The sequence below is a fragment of the Amblyomma maculatum genome, chromosome 11, assembly GCF_055883805.1.
Source record: "Amblyomma maculatum isolate TAMU_Amacu chromosome 11, ASM5588380v1, whole genome shotgun sequence".
In the NCBI taxonomy this organism is placed as follows: Eukaryota; Metazoa; Arthropoda; class Arachnida; order Ixodida; family Ixodidae; genus Amblyomma; species Amblyomma maculatum.
Window position 1 is genome coordinate 31,834,260 of NC_139354.1, and position 22,712 is coordinate 31,856,971.

General features: G+C 46.7%; 1 protein-coding gene across 1 annotated transcript; it reads left to right on the top strand.

The window, feature by feature from the left end:
• Positions 1-221: 221 nt before the first annotated feature.
• LOC146173400 (uncharacterized) lies at positions 222-22,542 on the top strand. The gene is made up of 20 exons (XM_084583299.1): positions 222-355; positions 1,010-1,137; positions 1,215-1,301; positions 1,379-1,427; positions 1,904-3,888; positions 4,766-4,888; positions 5,828-5,855; positions 8,802-8,959; positions 9,874-9,972; positions 10,643-10,851; positions 11,570-11,660; positions 12,800-12,940; positions 14,260-14,350; positions 15,021-15,159; positions 17,134-17,235; positions 17,740-17,800; positions 18,369-18,404; positions 18,543-18,610; positions 19,558-19,874; positions 22,137-22,542. The coding sequence occupies exons 1-20, from the start codon at positions 235-237 to the stop codon at positions 22,235-22,237; spliced, it is 4,134 nt and encodes a 1,377-aa protein (XP_084439425.1). The 5' UTR covers positions 222-234; the 3' UTR covers positions 22,238-22,542.
• Positions 22,543-22,712: the final 170 nt, after the last annotated feature.

Sequence of the window (22,712 nt, forward strand, 5' to 3'; positions counted from 1 at the left end):
CGACTGCAGCATCCAAAGTGGCTAAAGCCCAGTTTTTCGCGAGCGTATTGTGTAACTGGCCCCTGACCTCACCTAATCCTATGCGGCTTCTCCGTACGCTAGCGTGTTCGTCAGCTAAAGGACGTCGATCTCGTTTTATTACCACAGCGTGCTGTCGGGTCTGACCGTTGCTGTGCCTGTTGACGGCGCTGCCTCTGCTAGCCTCTGCTCCTGACGTGTACTACACCGTGGAGCATGGCGCTCGCTAGCGGTTTTCCTTGCGCCGTGCTTTTATTAGCATTTCTATGTCAAACACTTTTCGTTGAAGCTTCAAGTCCTCCGAAACGCATCTTGTGTGCTGACAAAGACTGCCACGGTAAGCAAGTGCCCTGCAATGCGAGTTGTGTTTTGTACATGATGGTTTCTGATGTGCTGACTGCTGTTGTGTCACACCGTCTCACTCGAAAGCATATTGTACTCTTCTTTGTATGCTGAATTTGGTACTAAAGTGTTCGGTTCGTCTAGTAGTCGATCTTCTATCTCATGAAACGTGTGGTCATGGGCCTCAATCGATTTCCAACCTCGTTGACATCGTTTCGAAACAGCTTATCATGTGGGCTTGGACCGCGGCTTATCGGCAGATCTGTGTGCAGCTTTTACGTCTTTCGATTGTAAGTTGAAATATAATTGCATCTATCTAGTTGTGTCAGTCATGATTCGCTGTCGGTCTTGTAGCCGCGACGGTCAAAAGTGTTACGCCTCCACGGTTGTTGCACATTGGGGACGCTCAAAAGCATAATGAAGTAAGCCCCTAATGAAGTCTGGGCACTAGCACAAACTAGCCGTTTCTGCTAGTGTTTACTTGCTTCAGCGCATTAGCAGTCGCGACGGCGCAGAACATGCTTCTACATTTATATATTTCGGGGATACGTGCGTGCCCCTACTCCTGTTTAATTGGTCCCATTGATCGAGTGAATAGTGCTATAGTTCATGTTCTTTGGGACGATTCAGATTTTTTTTTTTGTTCCAGGGAAACTAGGAGAAGGAATCACACTACAGCCCTACTCACCCATCGTTGAAGGGTTCATCAGTTTTGGCAAAAGTGAAAAGGTCACTGTGTTTGGCCGGACAGAGAAAAATGACGTTTTTCATGTTCAGGTAGTTGTCTTTCTCTCCTGTATATGCAATTCAAGCGTGCAAGTATTATCACCTTTCACACTGCTTTAATTTCTTAGGTGGGAGAGAAACGCGGCTATGCGCCAGTTCAACTTATCAAGGTTGAAAAGTTGTTTGTGCGCAAAGAAGACCTTATTGAAGTCGAGGTAAGCTAACTATATGTCTGTTAATAACAACTGGAGGCTTCAAGCTGCTCACTAACCACCCTTTCAATTAATAATAGGTTTCTTCTGGGCCTTCATCGCAGACAGCTTCAACGGACACCACTCAAGGTAATATTTTCTGCTATAGTAATTCTTATGGCTTACATTTTGAAAGTTACTACTCACATAATAATGCTTAACGTAGACTTGTTTGTAGCATTTAGTAAATTTGTTTTGTAGGCTTTATCGATCAACCTATATATATATAATAACTGTACTAACAGATATTGTCAGTGCTAAAGCTCATGGGATTGGCTGCATATTTTGATACTAAATTTGTTCCTGTAGAGGATGATAAGTGCGTGATTTATGCTATACATCAGGGGTCTCAAACTCGTATTGCTATGTGACACACCTCACTGCGGTGGAGTAATGGTTATAGTGCTCTTCGCTTGGAGCCGGAAAATAATATAAGCAACAAAAAAATATTAACAACCAATCATAAAATCATAGTAAAAAATCATAGTTTTAATCTTGTCTCATGCGTGTAGCTGGACTAGGCACCTTTGCTCACTAACTCGTGCTGAGCGTGCTCTTGCTTGCAGCCACAGAAGTACCTCAAGAGCCCGTGGCGACTGAAGCAACTTTGAGCCCCGCGGTCGAGAAGAGTTGCATGATACTCGGCACAGTCATGAGTGGCGACGCTTGTGATGATGTGGATGCTAGTGATGTGCTTGCCGAGACCGAGGCTGCGACACAGTTGGAGAGCAGCGTTGACAGTCTTCCAACACCATCGTTTCCTGCCTGGTCTTCATCGTTTACGACGGACATAAAGGTTGACTTGCCAATGGATGTGCAGGCAAACATGACCCTACAAGAACATGTAGCTTCTCATGCTACTGTGCCGCGTGCGAATGCCACGCAAGTCGATACAAGGCATGAGGAGGGAAAGACTGCCACCAAGGAAGAGCCACTGAGCAGTGCGTCCTCAGAGGTAACAGAGGACTTAAGCGATGAATCACCTGATGCAACTGTGGAAGTTGAAGGAGAAGAAGACCAGGTTGTTGAAGAAACATATGCGAAGCCTATTCCAGGGGAAAGTGATGATGAGGATGTGGAGGAGGAGTCAACAGAAGAGGCAAGCCATTCACTGGCAAACGGCACACTGCCTTCTGGAGACATTCCAGCTTCCGTACCTTCAGAACCAGGTCTCAGTGCAAGCACTGTGGATAGCACAGTTTCTTCCACTGTGCCTACACCATCATTGGAAAAGCAGCACCCTGAGCCACTTAGCATTGCAGAGTCCTTGGCACCAACGACGTTATCCGAACAGTCATCTACCTCAGCTGATCAGGCTTTACCGTCTCAGGAAACAACTCCCAGTGCAAGTACTGTCGAGGAACCTGTGGTAGCGTCCTTGTTGACTGTGCCTGTGCTTGAAACTGAACAGTCCAGCCTGCCTGCATCGTTGCAGGAACTTTCTTCACAGCCAACTGAGGATGCTTCTACGTTGGCAACAACAGCTTCATCGAGTTTGGAGACAGGTTCCAGTTCCACTACAGACGTCGTTGATGAATCCCTGGCAGTATCAAGCTTGATTGCACCATCACCCGAACAACAACAGTCCGAGCCAGTGACTCTTGCTCAGATTACCTTTTCATCGGTGCAGGTAGAGATGTCTGGTGCGACGAAATCGGCCTCATTGGAAATAGGACAACAACAGCAGTCTGAGCCAGTGACTCTTGCACAGAGTACCTCTTCATCGGTGCAGTCAGAGATGTCTGATGCGATGGAATCGGCCTCATTGGAAATAGGGCCCGGTGAAAGTTCTGCGGATAAACTGGCTGTGTCAGATGTAACTACGACTTTAGTGGAAGAGAACCTTTCGGATCGTTCGTCGTCCACTTTTGACCTGTCGTTGACACTGTTGCCCTCTGAATCGCAAGACTTTTCCACTTCGGCCACCTCAGCTCCCCAGTCTGCCGAAGCAGCAACTATTTCAAGCTCTATTACTGAACCTGAAGTATCACAGTTGTACGTGCCGTTGATGGAGCAACAGCCAGTCAAGCCGTCCCCTTCCGAAGCTCTTGCGCCATCGCTTTCATTATCTCCATCGGAACACTTCCCTGCCGAACCAGCAGCATCACTCCATTCAGAAGTAGGCTTAGATGAGCGTCCTCTTGCAGAACCGTTGCAGTCTGTCTTGGCCACACCGTTGCTGGAACCACATCATGCCGGTGTTGCTTTCACCGAAGAAGCCCTTTCCTCATCATCACTGCTTATGGGATTCGAGGAGTCCCTACTGGACAGCACAGCCTTCCCAGCACCCTCGGCGCCTGTGGCTCAGTTGGAGTCTAGTGTGGGGATGGAGCCACCTGGCGTCCCACCAGCGGAAAGCGTGTCTGCAGTGCCCACAGCTGAGGCACTGGTGTCTCCCTCTTCACTACCAGCAGATGGCCTGGCTGTGCCTCCTCCTGTGCCAGCCAAGGAGGGAGAGGGAGCAGAGGAGAAGGGGTCAAGTGAACAGCCACCTGGGGCCGCTCTGGACTGGGGCATGGCTCAGGAGTACATCTGGCAAATCCTTGCCCTGGTAAGGCCCATAATCGTTTTTGCTCTTTGTGAGACTCCCCATAGATCTGAAGCCCTTGTGGAAAAGATTATTATGGCATTGTTATTGTCGATGAAGGCAACCTGAAAAAGAAAACCTAAATGAGACTGCTAAATTATATGCAGGCTCATTCATAATTGTGCAGTAAATTATTGCAGCTTATTAGTATCGCTCAAGAGGAAAGCATTTAACACTTACATCTTACCGGTGCTCACCTATAGGGCTGAAACGTGGAGGCTAACAAAAAGGGTTCTACTCAATTTAAGGACAATGCAGAGAGCTATGCAACACAAAATGGTAGGTGTAACGTTAAGAGATAGGAAGCTTGCAGAGTGGGTCAGAGAAATAACTCGAGTCAATGACATTCAATTGGAAATCAAGAAGAAATGGGCATGGGCAGGGAATGTATTGGGAAGAGAGAATAACCGACGGTCACTAAGGGTGACAAATTGGGTACCAAGGGAAGGAAAGCTTAGCAGAGGGTAGCAGAAAGTCAAGTGGGCGGATGAGGTTAAGAAGTTTGCAGGGGTCAAGTGGATGCAGCCAGCACAGGACCAGGTTAGTTAGAGGAATATGAGAGAACCCTTTGACCTGCAGTGAGTTAAGTTAGGCTGATGATTAAATTATGTGGGCTTTAATTGGTGTGCATAAATAGTGGCACTGTGAGTTCTCACGTATTAGGAGTGAGCACTTTTATGTTGCCATTTTTCTTGCCCGAAGCAGTCTGTGCCTTATCTCTGAGTTGGTGTGCGAAGTTAAGAAGGGCAAAATGGCGACTTTTTCAGCATTGATGTTTTGCTGCATTATATCCGCTGCAGTCTGGCCTGTGCCTTTTGGTCACACTTTTGCATCGTTGTAGGTCCCTGAGCCTCTGCGGGCGGCCCTTGATTGGCCCCTGTTGCCTCCCTCTCTTCCCTTGCTGCTGACGAGCTGTTTCCTGTTGTCTGTCAGCCTGGTCATCATTCTGAATGCCTACTGGGTGGTGAGCTGCAATGCTTTATACAAGCTTTCAGAAGATAACAAAAAATGTTGAACTAGCTGGTTCCTGGCACGAAAAGACTTACCTTGCATAGAAGGACACAGTTTAAACAGGGGTGTAATTACTTTGCTAACTGAGCACTGTTAGAGCATTTACATGCGTGTTATAGGCAGCAAAAGATTTGCACCTAAATTTATTATCTTGCAATCTTTTTCTTTTTTTTTGCTCAAGTGGCATGAAAAATGGGCCAATGGACTGGCTCCTGATCACAGAGGAATAGTGTGGGGTGGACGTAGATAAGGGTGGGCCTTTCATGCAACACATTCGGCAGGTGAACAGTCGTGAAGTGATTGATGTTCAGTGTCAAAATCGTGAGTTCACGATCTAGCAGCTCAGTTCTGCGGTTCTGTCTGGCAGCTCATAAAAGAGCTGTATAATATAAAGGAGGCATGTTTTTGAGCAGCGGCCCTCTAGTTTGAAGCTTTGTGTACTTCCGCATTACTATGGGCCCACAGGACCTGCAGATATGTAATTTGTCCTTTGGTGTCTCACAATGCTGCTGTGACATCATCTCATGCAAGTGCATAACCAGTGGTTAATATTCTCTATTCATCTCTATATGGGAAGAATGCTCGGCTGTACTGTGGGGTGAATCTCCGCTTAAAAACGGTTGCGTGCTCAGTGGTTGTTTTATTACGAAAAACCATCAGATTCAAAAAGGCTTACGAACTTCATTTAGCGGCCTTTATTCTACTGGGATGGTGGTGCACTAATATGTGTAGCATACTATCTTGAACTTCATCCATAAAGATTAGTGTGGGATGTGTATGTGAAGATTGAAGTGTGGAGATTTTGAAAAGCGTGAATATTCTTCCCGGTACAGTGTTGACGTTACCCTTATTAGCATTATTTTACTTACTCTATTCATACCTTTCTTCGCAGGAACGTCGAAAAGCGTCATCACTTGCAGGTAAGCAGTCACCTGTGACACACTGAATATGGTGCTGACATAGCCTTGAGTGAGATGCATTTGGAACGAACCGTGCAGTCAGTCTTTGTGCAAGGAAGCTTGCTTTTCTTCTATTGCAAGGAAATTTTCTATGCTCAGGTCAATGGGGAGTGCTGCATTGTTTGGACATCATAGAGAATGGCGTTTCAGATGCGTGCTGGAAATACTGAAAAAAAGAAAGAGGGAACACTTAAGCTTTAATTTTAAGGGTAAGATGGGGCAGCTTTGGCTCCACTTTCCTACTCTCTTAATCACTGGTCCTTTAATCTGTGCCTCTATTATCTTTTGCATCTCATTAGGACACACTCGTAAGCTAACACATTATGCAAAAGACCACCCAACACTGATGTTAAGCCGTGGTGACCAAGCCATATGAACAGGCTTGTGTGGCTTAGCCACTTAACATTAAAGAATCCTGACTTGGCATCCTAGCGTCCTGTTGGGTTTGGTTCACATCACCTCAAAGGAACTACCCGTGTTGGCAGCTCTTGCCATGTTATGTGCTCTCGTAACTTCACACAGCCTACCAACCCACCAGTGCCCAGAGTCAGAGCCACGTTCGGAATTTTTCGCTTGCAATGCCGCTGCAGAATTTTTTGTACATCGGGGCCTTCAACGGTTTCATATAGAAATATGTTTTGCTTTTCTCCTTCGAGACGGGTTGAGGAGGGCTATAAAGCCACGGCATCAGATCGGGCTGTACCAAATCAAGTTTCTTCTATAGCTTTAAGCTCGCTGTACTGCTTTTTATGAAAGAAAAAATGCATCGTCCAATAGCCCAGCAAAGTGCAAGAACCCCTCTATAGTAAACTTTATTATAAGCAAAGCAAAGCAAGCAACTCGGGGGATGAACTGCAAATAATGATTGATGACCTAGACAGAAAAAGTAGAAAGGTAGGCTTGAAAATCAATATGCAGAAGACTAAGGTAATGTTCAACAGCCTCGGGAAGGAACAGCAGTTTACATTAGGTAGCGAAATACTGGAAGTAGTAGGCGAATATGTCTACTTAGGAAAGGTAGTAACCGCAGATCCGGACCATGAAAAGGAAACAAGAAGAAGAATAAGATTGGGATGGAGCGCATTTGGCAAGCACTCGCAGATTATGACTAGCAGCTTACCGGTATCGCTCAAGAGGAAAGTATACAACAGTTGCATCTTGCCTGTACTCACCTATGGGGCTGAAACGTGGAGGCTAACCAAGAGAGTTCTACTTAAGTTGAGGACAACCCAGAGGGCTATGGAACGAAAAATGGTAGGGGTAACATTAAGAGATAGGAAGCGTGCAGAGTGGGTCAGAGAAATAACTCAAGTTACCGACATTCTAGTGGAAATTAAGAAGAAGAAATGGACATGGGCAGGACATGTAGTGCGAAGAGAGGATAACCGATGGTCGCTGAGGGTAACAAACTGGATTCCAAGGGAAGGAAAGCGTAGCAGGGGGCGGCAGAAAGTTAGGTGGGCGGATGAGATTAAGAAGTACGCAGGGGTCAAGTGGATGCAGCTAGCACAGAACCGGGTTAAGTGGAGAAATATGGGAGAGGCCTTCGCCCTGCAGTGGGTATAATCAGGCTGATGATGATGATGATAACAGCAGTCCCAGTTCTTCTTCCATAGATAACTGTAAATATTTTTTTGTAAAGGCATCTTTAATAAAACCCGGATATAGTAAAGTGCTCCTAGCCGAGGCAAGGTAGTACTTGTCATGAAATGACATCGCAGCATGCATGCAACCTAGGATCACGAGACAAGTTATTAGAGAAAAAAATAATGCTAAAATGACGCTTTTGCCACGCTTTACTGTGTCCCTTGCATTTCTCAGCTATTGCCTCGTAAATGACACAGAGACAGCGGAAGACAGTGTAATGTTCATGAAAAGCTTTTGTTTTCACATGGAATTAAACTCCTGTTGTATTTGTAGGCATGTTGTTTTCACGATAAAGCAGTAGTAGAAAAGTGTAAATGAAATTGAAAATCTGATAGCATAAAATCCGATAACTGCAAAAAATGAATTCATATAAAGAGATGATAAGAGAAGGATGGAATGTATTTCTGACTACTTCTTTCATTAGCCAACAAGATGTGCTTATTAAACAGCCATTTAAATAATGGAGAGCATCTTCAGAGCATGTCGTCACCAACAAATGATATAGTAAAGGATTCAGCTTGTCCGAGTGACTTTACTGTTGGTTGGTTCTACTAATTATAAAGTTGCAAATTGCTACACTGAAGGGGACACTAAGGGCAAGTTGACCCTTTAATGCCACGTATGAAGGATCAAAGACATCACTGTGCCCACGTTATGCCAGTTAACATACCGACATTCAGAAACCAAAGCCAGGATTTTTGTTAGAGCTGCTAAAATTTGAAAAAAATGGTACATCATCATCCAGCAACAAATAGCATTTGCTCCATTTTTGTGTGTCTAGTCCCTAGTTGTGTGGGAGACCGCATTGAAGGCTTCAAACCAACTCGTAGGGCCCAGAGACAATAACTATTTATTCAACAGATTTTTTTTTTCTTTTTTCCGTAACGATTTGTAAAAAAAATTGGGAAAGACATTTAAGCCCTGTCTTTAAAGTTATAGATCGACAGCATTAAAGGCTGCCGTCTTCAGCCCTCCTTGCGGATGCTCGTTTACGTATATGCAATTTATTGCTCGTAATTGTTAATCGTTGATCCCTTAATTTGTTCCTCTGTTACCTCAGACTCACTCGTTAGCGTAAAACGTTAACGTGAAAGGCCGCTGAATGTTGATGTAAAGCCCTGCTGTAACCGAGCCCTGCAAAAGTGCCTGTTTGGCCTTGTAGTAAAGCGTCTGACTGCGTAGTCCTTGTCTTGGTGTCACAAGTTTGAATTCGGGGATGGGGAAACTTTTTCTTTAAATTTGGGGGTTCAAAAATTGCAGGCAGCCTCTCCGAACAGGAGCAGCGCCTCTTCACGCTGAGGACGGAGCGCCAGGTGCTGTCGGAGCAGCTGGCACAAGCTAAAGCGCAGGCGGACCGTGGAGGCCGCACCCTGTCCCAGCAGGAGCACGAGTTGGACGCGCTCCGTGAGGAAGTTCAGGTGAGTTAGATCCTCGGTTGGTCAAGAACAGGCACTGTTGTGCTGGCTACCATTGCATTTCTTTGCATCGCGAACGTGCACTCATTCTTAGCCTTAGTTTGTTTTCGTTGTTATGTGTCGTAATGGGCGAGGAGGCCTTCAAGGCCTGCCGAAATGGAACTTTTTGACAACATGAGCCATTATCATCCCGGTTGACTGCACTGACTACGAGACAATGTTCTCTCTCATATCCCTGCAGTTAATCCTGTTTCCAGCCTAAGCATTCACATAACCCTGTTAAAGTTGCGTTTACCATTTTTCTTTCCATAGCTGATTGAGTTAGCTATGTAACTGTAATAGTAATATGTATATATATATATATATATATATATATATATATATATGTACAGTCTTTGTTAAAAGTATACGGCCCAAGGATTTTTGTTCTAAGCCCAGTAACGAGGCTCATAAGGCAATGCTAGCATTTGAAATATCGTAGATGACAAATCTCGCCCTCATTCTCCTCGAGCTTACATTCATATTCCATTATTGCTGCCAGCAGCCACGTTACAGTGCTTAGAAGTGAGCCTCTCGGGCCGTGTACTTTTGACAAAGACATATAGCAGGCGTGGCCAGACAGGCATATGCGAAGAGCCATAAAAAGATAATGTAATAGTCACGAGCAGCCCCGCTGGGGTGGCGCAGTGGTTACGGTGCTCGACTACTGTGCCCAAGGATGCGAGATCGAATCCCGGCCTCAGCGGCCGCTTTTCAATGGAGGCAAAAAGCTAGGTGCCCGTGTGCTGTGCGATGTCAGTGCACATTACCCAGGGAGTCAATTTCCAGAGCCCTCCACTGCGGTTTCTTTTATAGCCCGAGTTGCTTTAGGACGTTAAACGTCTAAACATAAACCATTTCCTTTGCCTGACTTTCAGAGCCAGGGCGAGTTGGTGCGGCAGCTGCGCAGCCGTCTCTCTGAGCAGAGCCAGCAGCTAGAGGCTGGCCAAGTGGCACTAGCCATGGCACAGAAGGCAGTGAGTAGACACCGTCTCTCTCTCTCTTTCTCTTCAAATATGAAATCATTTGGGAGTGCCATAGCACAGGTTACGGAGAGGGAATATAAAAGCAAAGCTTTTCTGACGGGTGCATGTTCATTCCCAAGTCTTTCAGAGTTGCAAGGGCAAATGTTTAACATCAGAGTGAAGCCACTAAAACCTGTAACATAGCCTTCTAAACCTGTGAACAGTTTGTCGGCTTAGTTAAACCGAAGCGGTGGCCTTATGGTAGAGCGTCTGCCTCGCATTCAGAAGGTACCAGGCTCGATCCCTGGGGCCGCCGGGTACCCACCAGTTTTCACGGCCTTATTCATGGACCAAGAAGTTCGGGTCATTGACCAAAAAGTTGCACTGATGGGTTAGTGGTTTGTTCCACTGTCGGACAATCATAAGTCTGCCTCATGCGGCAGAAGCCCGTATGTGGCCCCTTCTTTTTTTGGTTGATGACCTTTTTCCCAAGCATTTCACCCCAGAAAAGCCGAGCACCAGGCCGGGGGAAACCTTGTACCCATTGGAAAACCGGCGGCACTGGGGATCAAACCTGGTTCCTTCCGAATGCGAGGCGAATGCTCTACCATAAGGGTATCGCTTCGGTCTTCTGCAGTTGAGCACTGGTAAATTGGAGCTTCCCCTCTGATTCCTTACGCAGCTGTTAGAGCAGGAGACCGAGTGTCGCCAGAGGGCTGAGGCGGTGGCTGTCCTAGAGCAGCAACTGCAGGAGGTGTGTGCCGAGCGTGATCTCTGGCGGGAGCAGGCCACCGAGAGCCAGGCCCAGGAGCAGTCCCTCCAGCGGAGCCTCTGTGACGCCACAGACACCAGTGACAGGCTCTGGAGCGAGCTCGAGGCGCTCAAGCGCAAGTGCGTTCTAGAGTCTCGCTAGCTAGCTTCTGAGATTGCTGGTCCTGCCTTATTAGGAAAACGTAATTTTGAAATTCAGGCATGTACAGCAGCTACTTTTCACGAACTAGCTGATGGAAGTACCACCCGGTATCAGGTGGCATACCGGTGTCAGGTGGCACACTGGTGTCAGGTGGCACACTGATGTCAGGTGGTACACTGGTGTTAGGTGGCACACCGGTGTTAGGTGGCACAACACCAGCCTCAGCTGTTGCCAGTGAAGTTTTGAATGGAAGTGAAGTACTTCATGCGGATGTCGAAGCAGTCGGCTAATTTCTGAACTTCGTCCCAGTCAGACCACTGCACTTCTAACACATTGGTCTCACGGGGCACATCACTAGTGGTATGTTCAGTGAGCTCTGGTTAGCAGTACCATGAAGCTTTGAAAGAGCTTCAAACAGCCTTTCTTAAGCTTTGAGCAGATGGCACAACAATACACTCTTTCAAGCATGAGTCACTTGCAGATTTCATGGTTGGCCTAAGATCTGTGAAAGGAAACCTATGGCGATGGCCCTAGGATCTGTCTGCACAGGTCAGGTGTTCATAAAATTGTCAGGTGCATATTGGTTTGTTTCAGTCTGATTTTACGCCTCTTGTATTGGGCCTTGCTGGCATTCTGTGCAACAAGATGTGAAGGACACGTCACTCAGTTCTGGCCATTTCTTGTCCCCTTTGGCAGGCAAGAGGCCCTCTGCGAGGAGGTGAGCGTCAGCAATCAGGAGGCTGCCGACATGGCTGAACAGCTGAAGCTGAAGAACGACCGCATCCAGGTGGGATAAATCCTCCACTCCTCTAATTGTCGTCCGCTTTGTTCTGACAGAGTCTGCTTTTAAGGCTAGATGCCGAGCACAAATAATTAAAAAATGCCCCCGCTGGGGTGGCGCAGTGGTTACGGCGCTTGACTACTGTTCCCATGGATGCGGGATCGAATCCCGGCCTCGGCGGCCGCTTTTCGGTGGAGGCGAAAAGCAAGGCGCCCGTGTGCTGTGCGATGTCAGTGCACGTTAAAGAACCCGAGGTAGTCTAAATTTCCGGAGTCCTTCACTACGGCGTCTCTCATAGCCTGAGTCGCTTTGGGACGTTAAACCCCGCAAACCACAAACCAAACCAATAAAAAAATGTAGGGGAATACTTAAGCACCGCCTTTAAGGGCATGACGAGATAGCATAAGCTACCAGCCCGCATATAAAGCTCCGCTTTAACCAAGCCGTGTGAACGTGCCTGCGTGGCTTACAGCTACGCTGGAATGGCAGGCTGGTTCTGATATCACTCTTTCAAGTGAAAGAAAAAGGAGAGGCCTGAGTTGGCAGCTTCTGCCAAATGTCATGTCAAGCAACCCTTACATCCCATTAGTGCTCGGCCATGCCAGCTCCAGTTACCGCCTTCAGCGCCGTGCTCACGATTTTTCGTTAACAATGCCAACGCTGACGATGGCCGCCGACGCCAGATTTTCGGTGAACACAGCCTGTAATGCTGTCATGTTAAAAGTTGTCTTGTATGAGTAGGGTACGGCACTGCAATAAAAAAAGGAGCCCACCTCCAGTTCTCAGTAGAGACTGTATCATTTATAAAAGAAAAACTAAGTGCAAGTATTGTCTTCGTTGGCAGTTGTTGCTCATGAACTACGATGACATCGATGCTGCCCTTTTTTTTGTGCCACAGATTTGTAAGTCTAAAGCACACTGTTATTCACGAATAAAGGGTGACTGCAGTGTCCCTTTCATCACTGACATCGTGACCTTGAACAATGTGGTGGGTAAAGAAACAGCTTTCATTTTTAAGCTGAGCATTCTCAGCAATGGAGGCATTTTTTGCTGCGAGTCAAGATAGCCAGAAATGGCGGCAGAATCTTTTACCTTGGATTGGACGGAGCTGTCTTCAGGGTCCATCGGATTAATGGTGCACGCAGGTGCTCGAGTCATCCCTGGCACAACTGGAGGTGCTTCAGACACACGGAGCAGTGGCACAGGGTGACGGAGAGGCCGAGAATCAGGCTGATGAGGAAGAGGCAAGAAAGGCCCGGCTGCAGGAGCTGCTTGATGCCGTCCAGGTGTGTATTGTAGGTTGCGTGATGACATGTGGCCGTCATGTAACCGGATGTTGATGATCTTTGCTTTGAATCCTTTAGGGAGCGCATAGTATAACAGCTTGTAGTCTAAAAAAGTGTGGTCTACAGTTGTAGAAAATAGCGTATGTGGCAGCTGCTGCTGTGAGTTAGTGTTTTGCCGTGTACTTGTCTATCCACGAGAGCTCTAGAGTTTGTTTTCTCATACTGTATGCAGTCGTAAAAATAATGGAAGTGGAGGACATCACCCCCGACGATGATGCTCTGCGACGGCCGGCTGTGCCGTCAACTTACCATCAGTTGCGCTTCACCTCGGCAATTCTGCTTGCTTTAAAACTCAGCATTGCTTTTTATTAGGGCTGTGCGAATGTTGGAAGTTTTCGAATACAAATCAAATACGAATATGGGAAAAAGTTACCTTCAAGTATCGAGTATCTCATCAGCAAAAAAAGAAGAGGAAATTTAAAAATTAACAGAGTTCATCTTGTTCATTTCAGAAGTGGCATGGTATTTGCGAATAAAACTGTAGCTGCTTAGTGTATATCCTACTGAAATATTCTGTATAAATTTTGTACAGGATTCCACCTACTGTTTTTTTTTTGTACAGGAAGCACCTGTATGAAACCGGGTGGAGTTATCGTATCACTGCCGGATACAATAAACTCTCGTTAATTAGGCCTTCAAGGGACTAGAAAAAATGTACAAGTTAACTGAATGCTCGCATTATTGAATATAGGTCTGAAAAAACTGCCATAAACCGTTTGCATCTCAGTAATTTTGTATCATTGAGCACCTGCACAACAGATGTCTGCATTGGAGATAAAACTGAAGTAAGAACATTTTTTTTCCCCTTTTTTTTCTTCAAAAATTCCGAATATCAGTTTTTCGAATACGAATCGAATATAACAAACACGTTCGATTCGTATTTGAAATTTCGAGTAATTTGCACACCCCTACCTGTTACCTTTGTTTTTCTGGTCATGAAAATGAAAAGGCTCGCGGCACTGCAAGTCTACTAGAGTTCAGGCATTTTGAACGCCACGGTGTTAAAATCCCCGTTGTTCAGAAAACCTGCCGCCGACTTTGTTGGTGATGGCGTTGTGCACGAAAAATCGCAAGTATGCTTCAAGCAGGTGCTAGTTGTCAAGTGACACCTGGAAATCACGGCCATACGTCAGTAAAGATTGCGAGTGCTGCAGGGTTTAAACCACTGCTGAAGGGAGTAGGTAGGTGGGGACCCTGTAGCTCCATCAAGTGTTTCCATGTGCTCCTCATAACCGCTCTGTGGTGTCTCCTGCATGCAGGCACGGCGTGAACGGGATCTGGTGGAGGAGCAACGGCAGCAACTGCAGGCTGAGCTGGAGGGGCTGCAAGAACAGCTGCGCACCCAGCAAGGTATGTATAGCATGGGGCTGCCAGGTGTGTGAGCTTGAAGGAGAGGTGCAGCTACGCAAGCTAGTGATAGTGCAATTTGGTGCCTTGTGGATTGTGGCGCCCTCTTTGCACTGGGGTTTGAAACGGCCTGTGCATTTGGGCCTCGGGCCCAGAGGGGGCGGCACTGTTCAGTACAGCTAGCGGCACATTCGTTACTGTGAGCCGCTTTCCCGGAGTGTTGCATAAGCACGGCCGTGGTAATGCGAAACTTAGTTCCATAGCAGAGAGCTGTGGAATGGAAAGTGGTAGACGTAACATTAAGGGACAGGGAGTATGCAGAGTTGGTCAGAGAAATAACTCGAGTTAACGACATTCTAGTGAAAATCAAGGATAAGGCAGGGCATGTAGTGGGAAGAGATCATAAGTGATGGTTGCTAGGGGTGACAAATTGGATACCAAGGGAAGGAAAGCATAACAGGGGCGGCAGAAAATCAGCTGGGTGGATGTGGTTAAAAAGTTAGCTGAGGTCTGGTGAAGGCAGCTAGCACAGGACTGGGTTAATTGGAGGAGTATGGGAGAGGCCTTTTCCCTGCGGTGGGCATTGTCCGGCTGATGATGATGATAGTCACTGAGGAGGGCGAGTTTTGTGTCTTGACCATTTCACATGCTCCTCATCCTGTTATGCCTGCAGAGCGTGCAGAGTCCCTGGAGAAGGAGCTGGAGAAGAATGCCGCGGCGAGGGCAGAGGCCGAGCGACGGAGCACGGAAGCCCAGACCAAGCTCGACGTGCTCTCCAACTACTTCAAGGACCGTGAACTGCAGCTGCAGAAGTATGATGCCGCGTGTGTCGAGCTTGGTTGCGAATGTGCTGATGGGCATGGCGCAAAACGTAGGAAAGCAAGAGAGTGCCCATGCTTGAATACAGGCCCTTACAGAGATGGAACATTAGCAGCCTTTCTTGCTGCACGCTACAGAGACAGAGCAGAACCTTCCAGGCTTTACGTTTAAATACTGCTGTCTTGTTTCTGTGCATCGCCCACCAGCGTGGATACATAACCGGCTTTTAGTCTTGTTGTTTGGGATTCATATGGTCTGTGTATGTGGTCAAGATACTGGTTCATTCCTCATATAGCGAACAGGCAAAGATTGAAAATGGTTCTATATGGCTGACATTTTTATCGTAAAATTTCATCAAAAATACGCTAAATATAGTGCACTTTAGTCAGGCGAGCGACAACAGATTGAGAAATGTTCGCTAGAGGAGAATTCATTTCCAGAGTTGTAGCGTCATTTTCAAGGTTCTCATCTTGATTCCACAGAGTGCAAAAAAACGGGCCCAGTTTAATTGGTTTCCACACCCAGCACCCAGTTGATGGGCGCGAGAGGTGGGAATGCGGGCTGACCGCTCGGGGCTAGCACGCAGCTATATCTTTAGTGGTGTTGTTGGCAAAGGTGAGATAACAACAGTAGCGCGAGATAAAAGAATGAATGCTTGTCACACCACCACCATCCACGTGTGCAGCGTGGTGAAACCTGCTGCCTGCCTGCCATCCAAGTAGGCACTGCCACACACTGGCAAGTTGGATATATCCAGTTCATGGCCGTCCACATTTTGTAAAAAAAGGAATAATCTCTATTGCTTGTGAAAGGAGGAATAGTTCGTTCTAGACAAATTTGTAATGTCCGTGTTCGACTTGGACATTGTTACTTGAAACTTATAAATATGTTGTGTGGCAATGAATGATGGTGAAAATCTCGTGTTCACGAGATGTGTTTGCGAGATTTCATGAGATGTGTCCACCAGACGTCACAGTAGGTTCCGGTGTCAACATAACTTCTCCGTTTGGCTAGTTAGGCCTAGTCCGTATAACAAAGCCCCTTACGGCCACGTGTAAGTCAGTTCAGTCTCGCTTGTCGAGAAGAGGAGTTCTGAAATGCCGATGTCGCCGGCAACGAAACCAACGGAAGGAAAGAAAGAAAGAACTGAAATTATAACAAATGCACAAACACACAATGTAAAAGTAGGAGAGGAGAGGTAAAAGAAAAGGAGGAGGAAAGGCTTTCATCATTAAGCTCTTGAGTGAAACTAATGGCAACCTGTAATTGTTTTGCTTTGTCACTATGTGTAATTTGACATTTAGTCACTTCTTCCTATTATTCATGTAAACTTAAAGCCCCCTACTGTGCACTAAGGGTAAAGTACTCTATGGGCTCAAAATTACTGGCCAGTATGAGGTGGTGCAATAGCTTTGCTAGCCGAATGCAATGTGGAGTATAGAGTTTTTGTAGCGAAAGCCACACTTCGGTAGGTTTTTATGCCGTCGGCGTGGCACTGAGTAAGGCGAAGAAGGCAGATAACTCGGTAGTTGGTAGAGGCAAATGACAACAGCGAGTTGCTAGAACAGAAGGTTCGTTCGAACGCTGTAATGGCTGTGTGCTCCGGATTTCGACGTAGAGACGATTTCATACCACTAGAAGTCTTCTACACCTGAATGAGAATGGTCAACGATGAGAGGCAAGGGGTGCTCATACGTGAAGTGATTCCCCCATGGCATAAATAAAGCTGAAACCATAGAGTAAACTACTGTGTACAAAAGCCGTGCTTTTACTTTGAAGCCCAACCTAAGCATAGCCATGCAGATTGTTTTCGCGCAACTTCAGGTTCAACTACAAGCTAAACCACTGCTAAGCATAGCCATGCAGATTGTTTTCGCGCAACTTCAGGTTTAACTACAAGCTAAACCACAGCTAATTTTTTCCTTTCTGTTCCTGATGTCTATGTTGTTGGCGACTGGGCCTTGCAGGGAGGTGGGATTCCAGGAGGTGGAGCGACGGCAGCGCGAGACACAGGCTAGCACAGCTACTCAGCAGCTCGCATTGCTCGAGCAGCAGTGCCAGTCATACAAGTGAGTCGGTATTACACAACGCATTTTGGGGTGCTTGTAGATGCGTGTGGCAGGTGCCTACTGTTTGGGGTTTCTCTTAATTGTTGTAGTATTTACCTACCTCTAATTTACATGGCTCGTAAATCACTTTTTTCTGTATGAAAATTCAGCAAGCTATAATATGACAAATATCCTTAATCAAAAAGTAGTTTGTATGTTGTATTCATCATACTGTTTACTATTTAGCCACAAGCTAATAATAGTTGCTTGATGAACGGTTTCTTCTCTACTATTTCTGTGTACGAAGATGTGAAAATGTCAAATATTTTGAAAACTAATTGTTTTTACTTCACATATCAGAAAAGTGATTACACATTTGAAATCAGCATGAAAAACTGATTAAGACTGCATTTTCATTGCATTTAGTCTAAAGGTAAAGAAAAATATTCCATGATCCCTGTCCCCACTTCAGTGTTCTAGTGTGGTCAGGGAGTGAAATGCAAATGCTGTGCATTTGTCCAACAGGACTCAGCTGTTGTCGCTACGACAGGAAATGGAGCTTTCCGAGCGCAACTACAAAAACCAGGTGAGCAGGGAGGTGGGATGTGCTCACGAATATTCCAGTGTTCTGTTGTACAGTGTTTCCTATACTCGATATCCTGTTGCTTACATTGAATCATGCATGGTCGGCTTGGTGAAGTTCACTTTGAACTGCTGTCAGCCAGTTTGCAGAATGCCTAGGTGTTTTTCTCATCAGTATGCTGTTTAACTATACTGCTATTGCTTCTGTTTGCCCAGTCTTTTGATTTGGGAAAGGTGCCCTTCTAGATATTTACAAATCTGAATGAGCTAGTTAGTGACACAGTGCAGATGCAAATTAGTGCGTAGCATGTTTAATGAACTGATTAGTGTTCACTGTGCATGTCAATGAACATGTTGCTGGCAGGTAATTTTTCGGACTGTGTTAGCTTCCCACCACTCCTTCGATGCGAACTCAACGTGATGATTTCAGACGGCTCGAAATACACAACTTGAGAAGTAGCTTGGTTTCTAGGCATGGGGAGGGGGGGGGGGGGGGGGGGGCTGTATGTTAAAACTAGGCCATGGTCGCCGTGGCAACTATCATTGAAGCCGTGCTCTTCTCTCTGTACTAGGTGGCCGACCAGGAAAAGCGTGCTCACGAGAACTGGGTGAGTAAAGAGGCTGCATGGTGAACTGTGCATGAGAGGCCTACTGGCGAAGCTCAGTAAAGGAGCTCGCTAGTGAAGCTTTTGCCTATTAGTGTGAAGGCTAGTCTCTGATGCACCTCCTCGCTCCCACTTTGGCAGCTGGCTGCGAGGGCTGCCGAGCGCAAGTTGGACGAGGCTAACCGGGACAGGACAGCCCTGCGCCAAAGGCAAGTGACACGTTAACCATCGATCAGCTTAGCTCAAGTTTCTGTGCATTGTGGATGCAAGGGACAAAGAAACTCGGTCTCACTGTTGCGGAATAAAAGCGCTGGTAATTGCTGTTTCATGTGTAGTAGGGGAGAAATTCCCACCTCTCCTCTATTTTTTGTAATCGCAAATAGTAAGTTGCACAAATTTGGGAAGTCAAATTGTGACTGCTTCACCTCGGTGGGACCTCCAACGTGCTGTTCCTTCCACCTTGGTGTGCCCTTCACTGTGGTGCGCCCTCCACCATGGTGTGCCCTCCACCATGGTGTGCCCTTCACCATGGTGTGCCCTTCACTGTGGTGTGCCCTCCACCTTGGTATGCTCACTTGGGGGAAATAACTTTCAGCAGCCTGAAGCAACATAAGCATAGATTGCCTTGAAGGCTATAGGCCGCTGAAGGACATGGTACCCACAGCACATACTATCGGGGACAAAAGTCTCTGGACTGCACGTCTGGTGACTTTGGACTAGAAGCACAATGTAAATGAATTATCACCTTATTTCTCTAACACAAACGAAAGAACTGAAGTCCAACCTTCACATCGACAAGCATGGTCCGAGACTACTGGCCGATACGAAAGTTATGCGCTTTGGTTGCAGTTTGTGTGGTCCACAGACTTCCCCGATAGCGTATCCATGTTGTTTGCACAAAGTGTCAATTGCTCTGGGAACTAGGATAGCATGCTCGTTTGCCGTCACTAAGCTTTAGCTTAGCGAGGCTTAGTATGTGCGCTTGACGGTTACTAAAGTCCCATCATGTCTGAACTCTGGCTTCCTTTCAGAACCATAGCACAGAACAATGTGGTTCACTAAATGTACCAAGGGACACTATTTGACTAGGTTTTGGCTGTTGAGTGAGAGAGGAACCAGTCATGTATGCCTATTGTTACATGACACCTCTGTGCAGGTTGACCCTGCTAGAGCGGGAGTTGCAGCAGCCGCCGCCCATGCCGGCGGCAGGCGACATGTTCGCGCCGCGACCTCCGCTCCTCTCCAAGGACGGGGCTCCGCTGCTGGACGGTCCGCCGCCTCCGCTGCCCCCACTGGACATGATGCCGCCTCCGTTCCCGCCGTTTCCGCCAATGCCTCCACCGCCACCCCCCGAGATGCTCAAGCACATGCGCGCGACAGGAGGCAGCCCACACTTCTTCGACATGGGGCCGCCCATGCCGCCGCCATTCGTGCCACGACCAGGCCGCACCAGCCAGGCCTCTCTCAGCTCCTGTGAGTGGGGACGCTGGGTGTACATGCCCTCTTTCTCCCACTTCTAACCTATTCGTATTGTTCACCGAGAGACCTTAAACAAGAGAAGACTAGAACACTGGGGCCGAATTACGCTCCCACCGCATCACAAAAGCTGTCACTAACCTGTCACGAACTGATCAACTAGCTGCGCTCCTATTGTTCGATTCTACCGTTGGACCTGTTGACCAATAGGAGTGGGGGCTAATTGACGAGTTTGTGACCATTTTTGTTATGTGATCAGAGCGTAATTTGGCCCCTAGTGGTGTAAAGGAAGAGTGTAAACACTTAACAAACTGTCTTAGAAATAAATATATTTTTTGAAACATAACGAGAAAATAGCTAACAGTGGCGAGGAACCAGAAGAGAACCGAGTGTTTCAAAATGTGTGAAATTATTCAATCGTTCAATTTGGTTTATTAGGCAAGGTGGAGCTTACCGCTGCCCCGTTTCAAAGGGGATGCCAATAAAATTCATCTTGTGGGACCATTCTTTTATGGGAAGAGAATAAGTGCATGCAAAGCAACTGGGGCAATTAAACTCGTGGTTAGATTCACTGATGTGTGCCTTTGCAGCTCAGCACCACCTTGTTGCATGATTTCACCGCTTAACCTGTATCAGTCTTCACAAAGTGTGAACCACGGGTGGTTGCAATTTTCGAAGTCTTCCACTATGGCGTCTCTCATAGCCCAAGTCACTTTGGGACATTAAACCACATAAACCACTCAAACAAACTGTGAAACTGCCTATGCCTTCTTATCTTCATTTTTTTCTTTAAAGACCTTTCTTCTGTCACTTCTTTGTTTTCCTTTGAAAAGGCTTTTGGGTGAGCAGTGCATTTACAGTTTTCCTGTTCTTTCTCTTGCTTGGTTCCTCTTTCTTCCCGTGCCCCTCTTGCTTTTTGCCCTTTCAGTTCGTCCGAGGTGTAGACATCCCCAGCCTCCTTTCCTCTCTTGCATCCCACTCCGTCACTGTCGTAGGTGCCTCCTTCTGCTGTCTCTACTCCTGCTTGCTCACATCTTAACAGTATATGCAACTCTTTTTTATCCAGGGGATTGGGTTTTTATCTCATCCTGTTAATCTTGCTTCATTTCATGCCTGGCAAAGGTGTGCCCAGATGACGGGACTGCATACTGGGCTGGGCCGGAGACTGGTCACTTGGATACAAACACTTTTTGTGAAAACACGTGCAATGAGTTCGTGCACCATTTTTACTGATTAGTGTAACATTATTAGGCATATGCCTGGCCTTTTGCTATGCTACAGATATGGTGGCCAAAGGTCCACCACGCATGGAGAATTTTCTGGCATTTTTGGCTGCTCTGCCTCACATATCTGACACAGACATTACAGATCAAAAATAGGAATCGTCTGATGACTGGTCTGCAATCCAGAACAGGTCTGCTGCCCTCTTGTCTGGATACACCTCAACAAAAAAGAAAATATTCTCCACTTTTTTGTTGTGCCCTCGTGTTCTAATGTGAATGCTGGTTCTCAATGACGCTCCATGCCATAATTGAAATTTCCCTCAAATAGACCCAGACATTTTATTTTCGACCCTGTTTTCTGTAGCAGTTCGAAAAAAAAAAAAGCAGTAATTTGGAACAAGTGAGCAAATTACAGTTGTCATTTTCTAAAACTCTGTAAACATCCTCTTTTTGCCAAATTTTGTTGTTCAGTTCACTGAAAAGGGAAGATTTTCAATAATATGACATTGCTCCATGTTTTTGTCAGCTGTCAGGATCAGGCGTATGCAAATGAATGGCCATCTGCTACCTCAGGTGTCCTCATCTTCGGCTTGGGTACAAATGGCAGCAGCAGCTCCTGCAACAAAAGGGGAGAAAGGGGGGGCAAACAGTTTTCCTGTGGCATTAGATGCAATGCCTAGCACAACTTTACTTGATAGTCTTGGGTTTGTTTGAAGTTTCTTGCCAAGTAACTATTTTTACAGTGGTTACGAACTGTGCAGTTTTAATTTGCAGTTGTCCTATTAGAAGACACCCATGCCACCTGGCTTCTTTACAAGGAATTCATGCTCTGGGATGTGTGCCGTTGTTCATTTCATTTGTTTCTTCATGTACAAGTGGCATTTGTAAGCACCTTAATATATGTCCTCATGTGTTTTCACGAACTTGGTTGGAACTCTCACATGTGCTCAAAGACATTAACACTGAATATTCATCTGACAGACAGCATCTGTCTGTTATAGGGTGTAGTCTAATTCCATGCTCATTTCCTTCGCAGCTGCCTCGGACAGCAGAGGACGGCCACTCAAGTCTAGTCCCCAGCAACTGTCAGCAGATGGCCGACGAAACGGCACCGGCGGCCGCAACACGCCGCTATGATATCCCCGACTCTAGGAGAGGATTGTAAATGGGTAGTGGTTTCAATGGTCTGTTCCCCCTGAGGCTCAGGGAGTTTTCATCAATCTTGCTAGGAAAGCGAGACCCTGCCCTCCCGTCCCCACCTTCCACGACGTACCACAAGTGGTGGGGCCGACCATGAAGCATCTCGTTCCGCGGTGTGTTGTTGTGCCCTGCATCAAAGGGCTTACAACGCAGCCCCCGAGCAAGACACTGCGGTTTTTATCCTGACACCTGCGTCTACTGGCGATCGCAAAGACGTGTGTAAATAAAAATGATGGATCCTGTCCGCATTGTCTTTTGTAGACCCCATGCCGTGCACCTGTTTCGCTGCAGGGCTTACAGCACTGCTGCGAACAGAATAAAAGGCACAAAGGGGAAAGACGTCTCGGAAGGGTTTGAACAAAAGCGAGCACAGCGGTTTTGCCGCTGCAAGCACGGCTGGGTAACACGATCC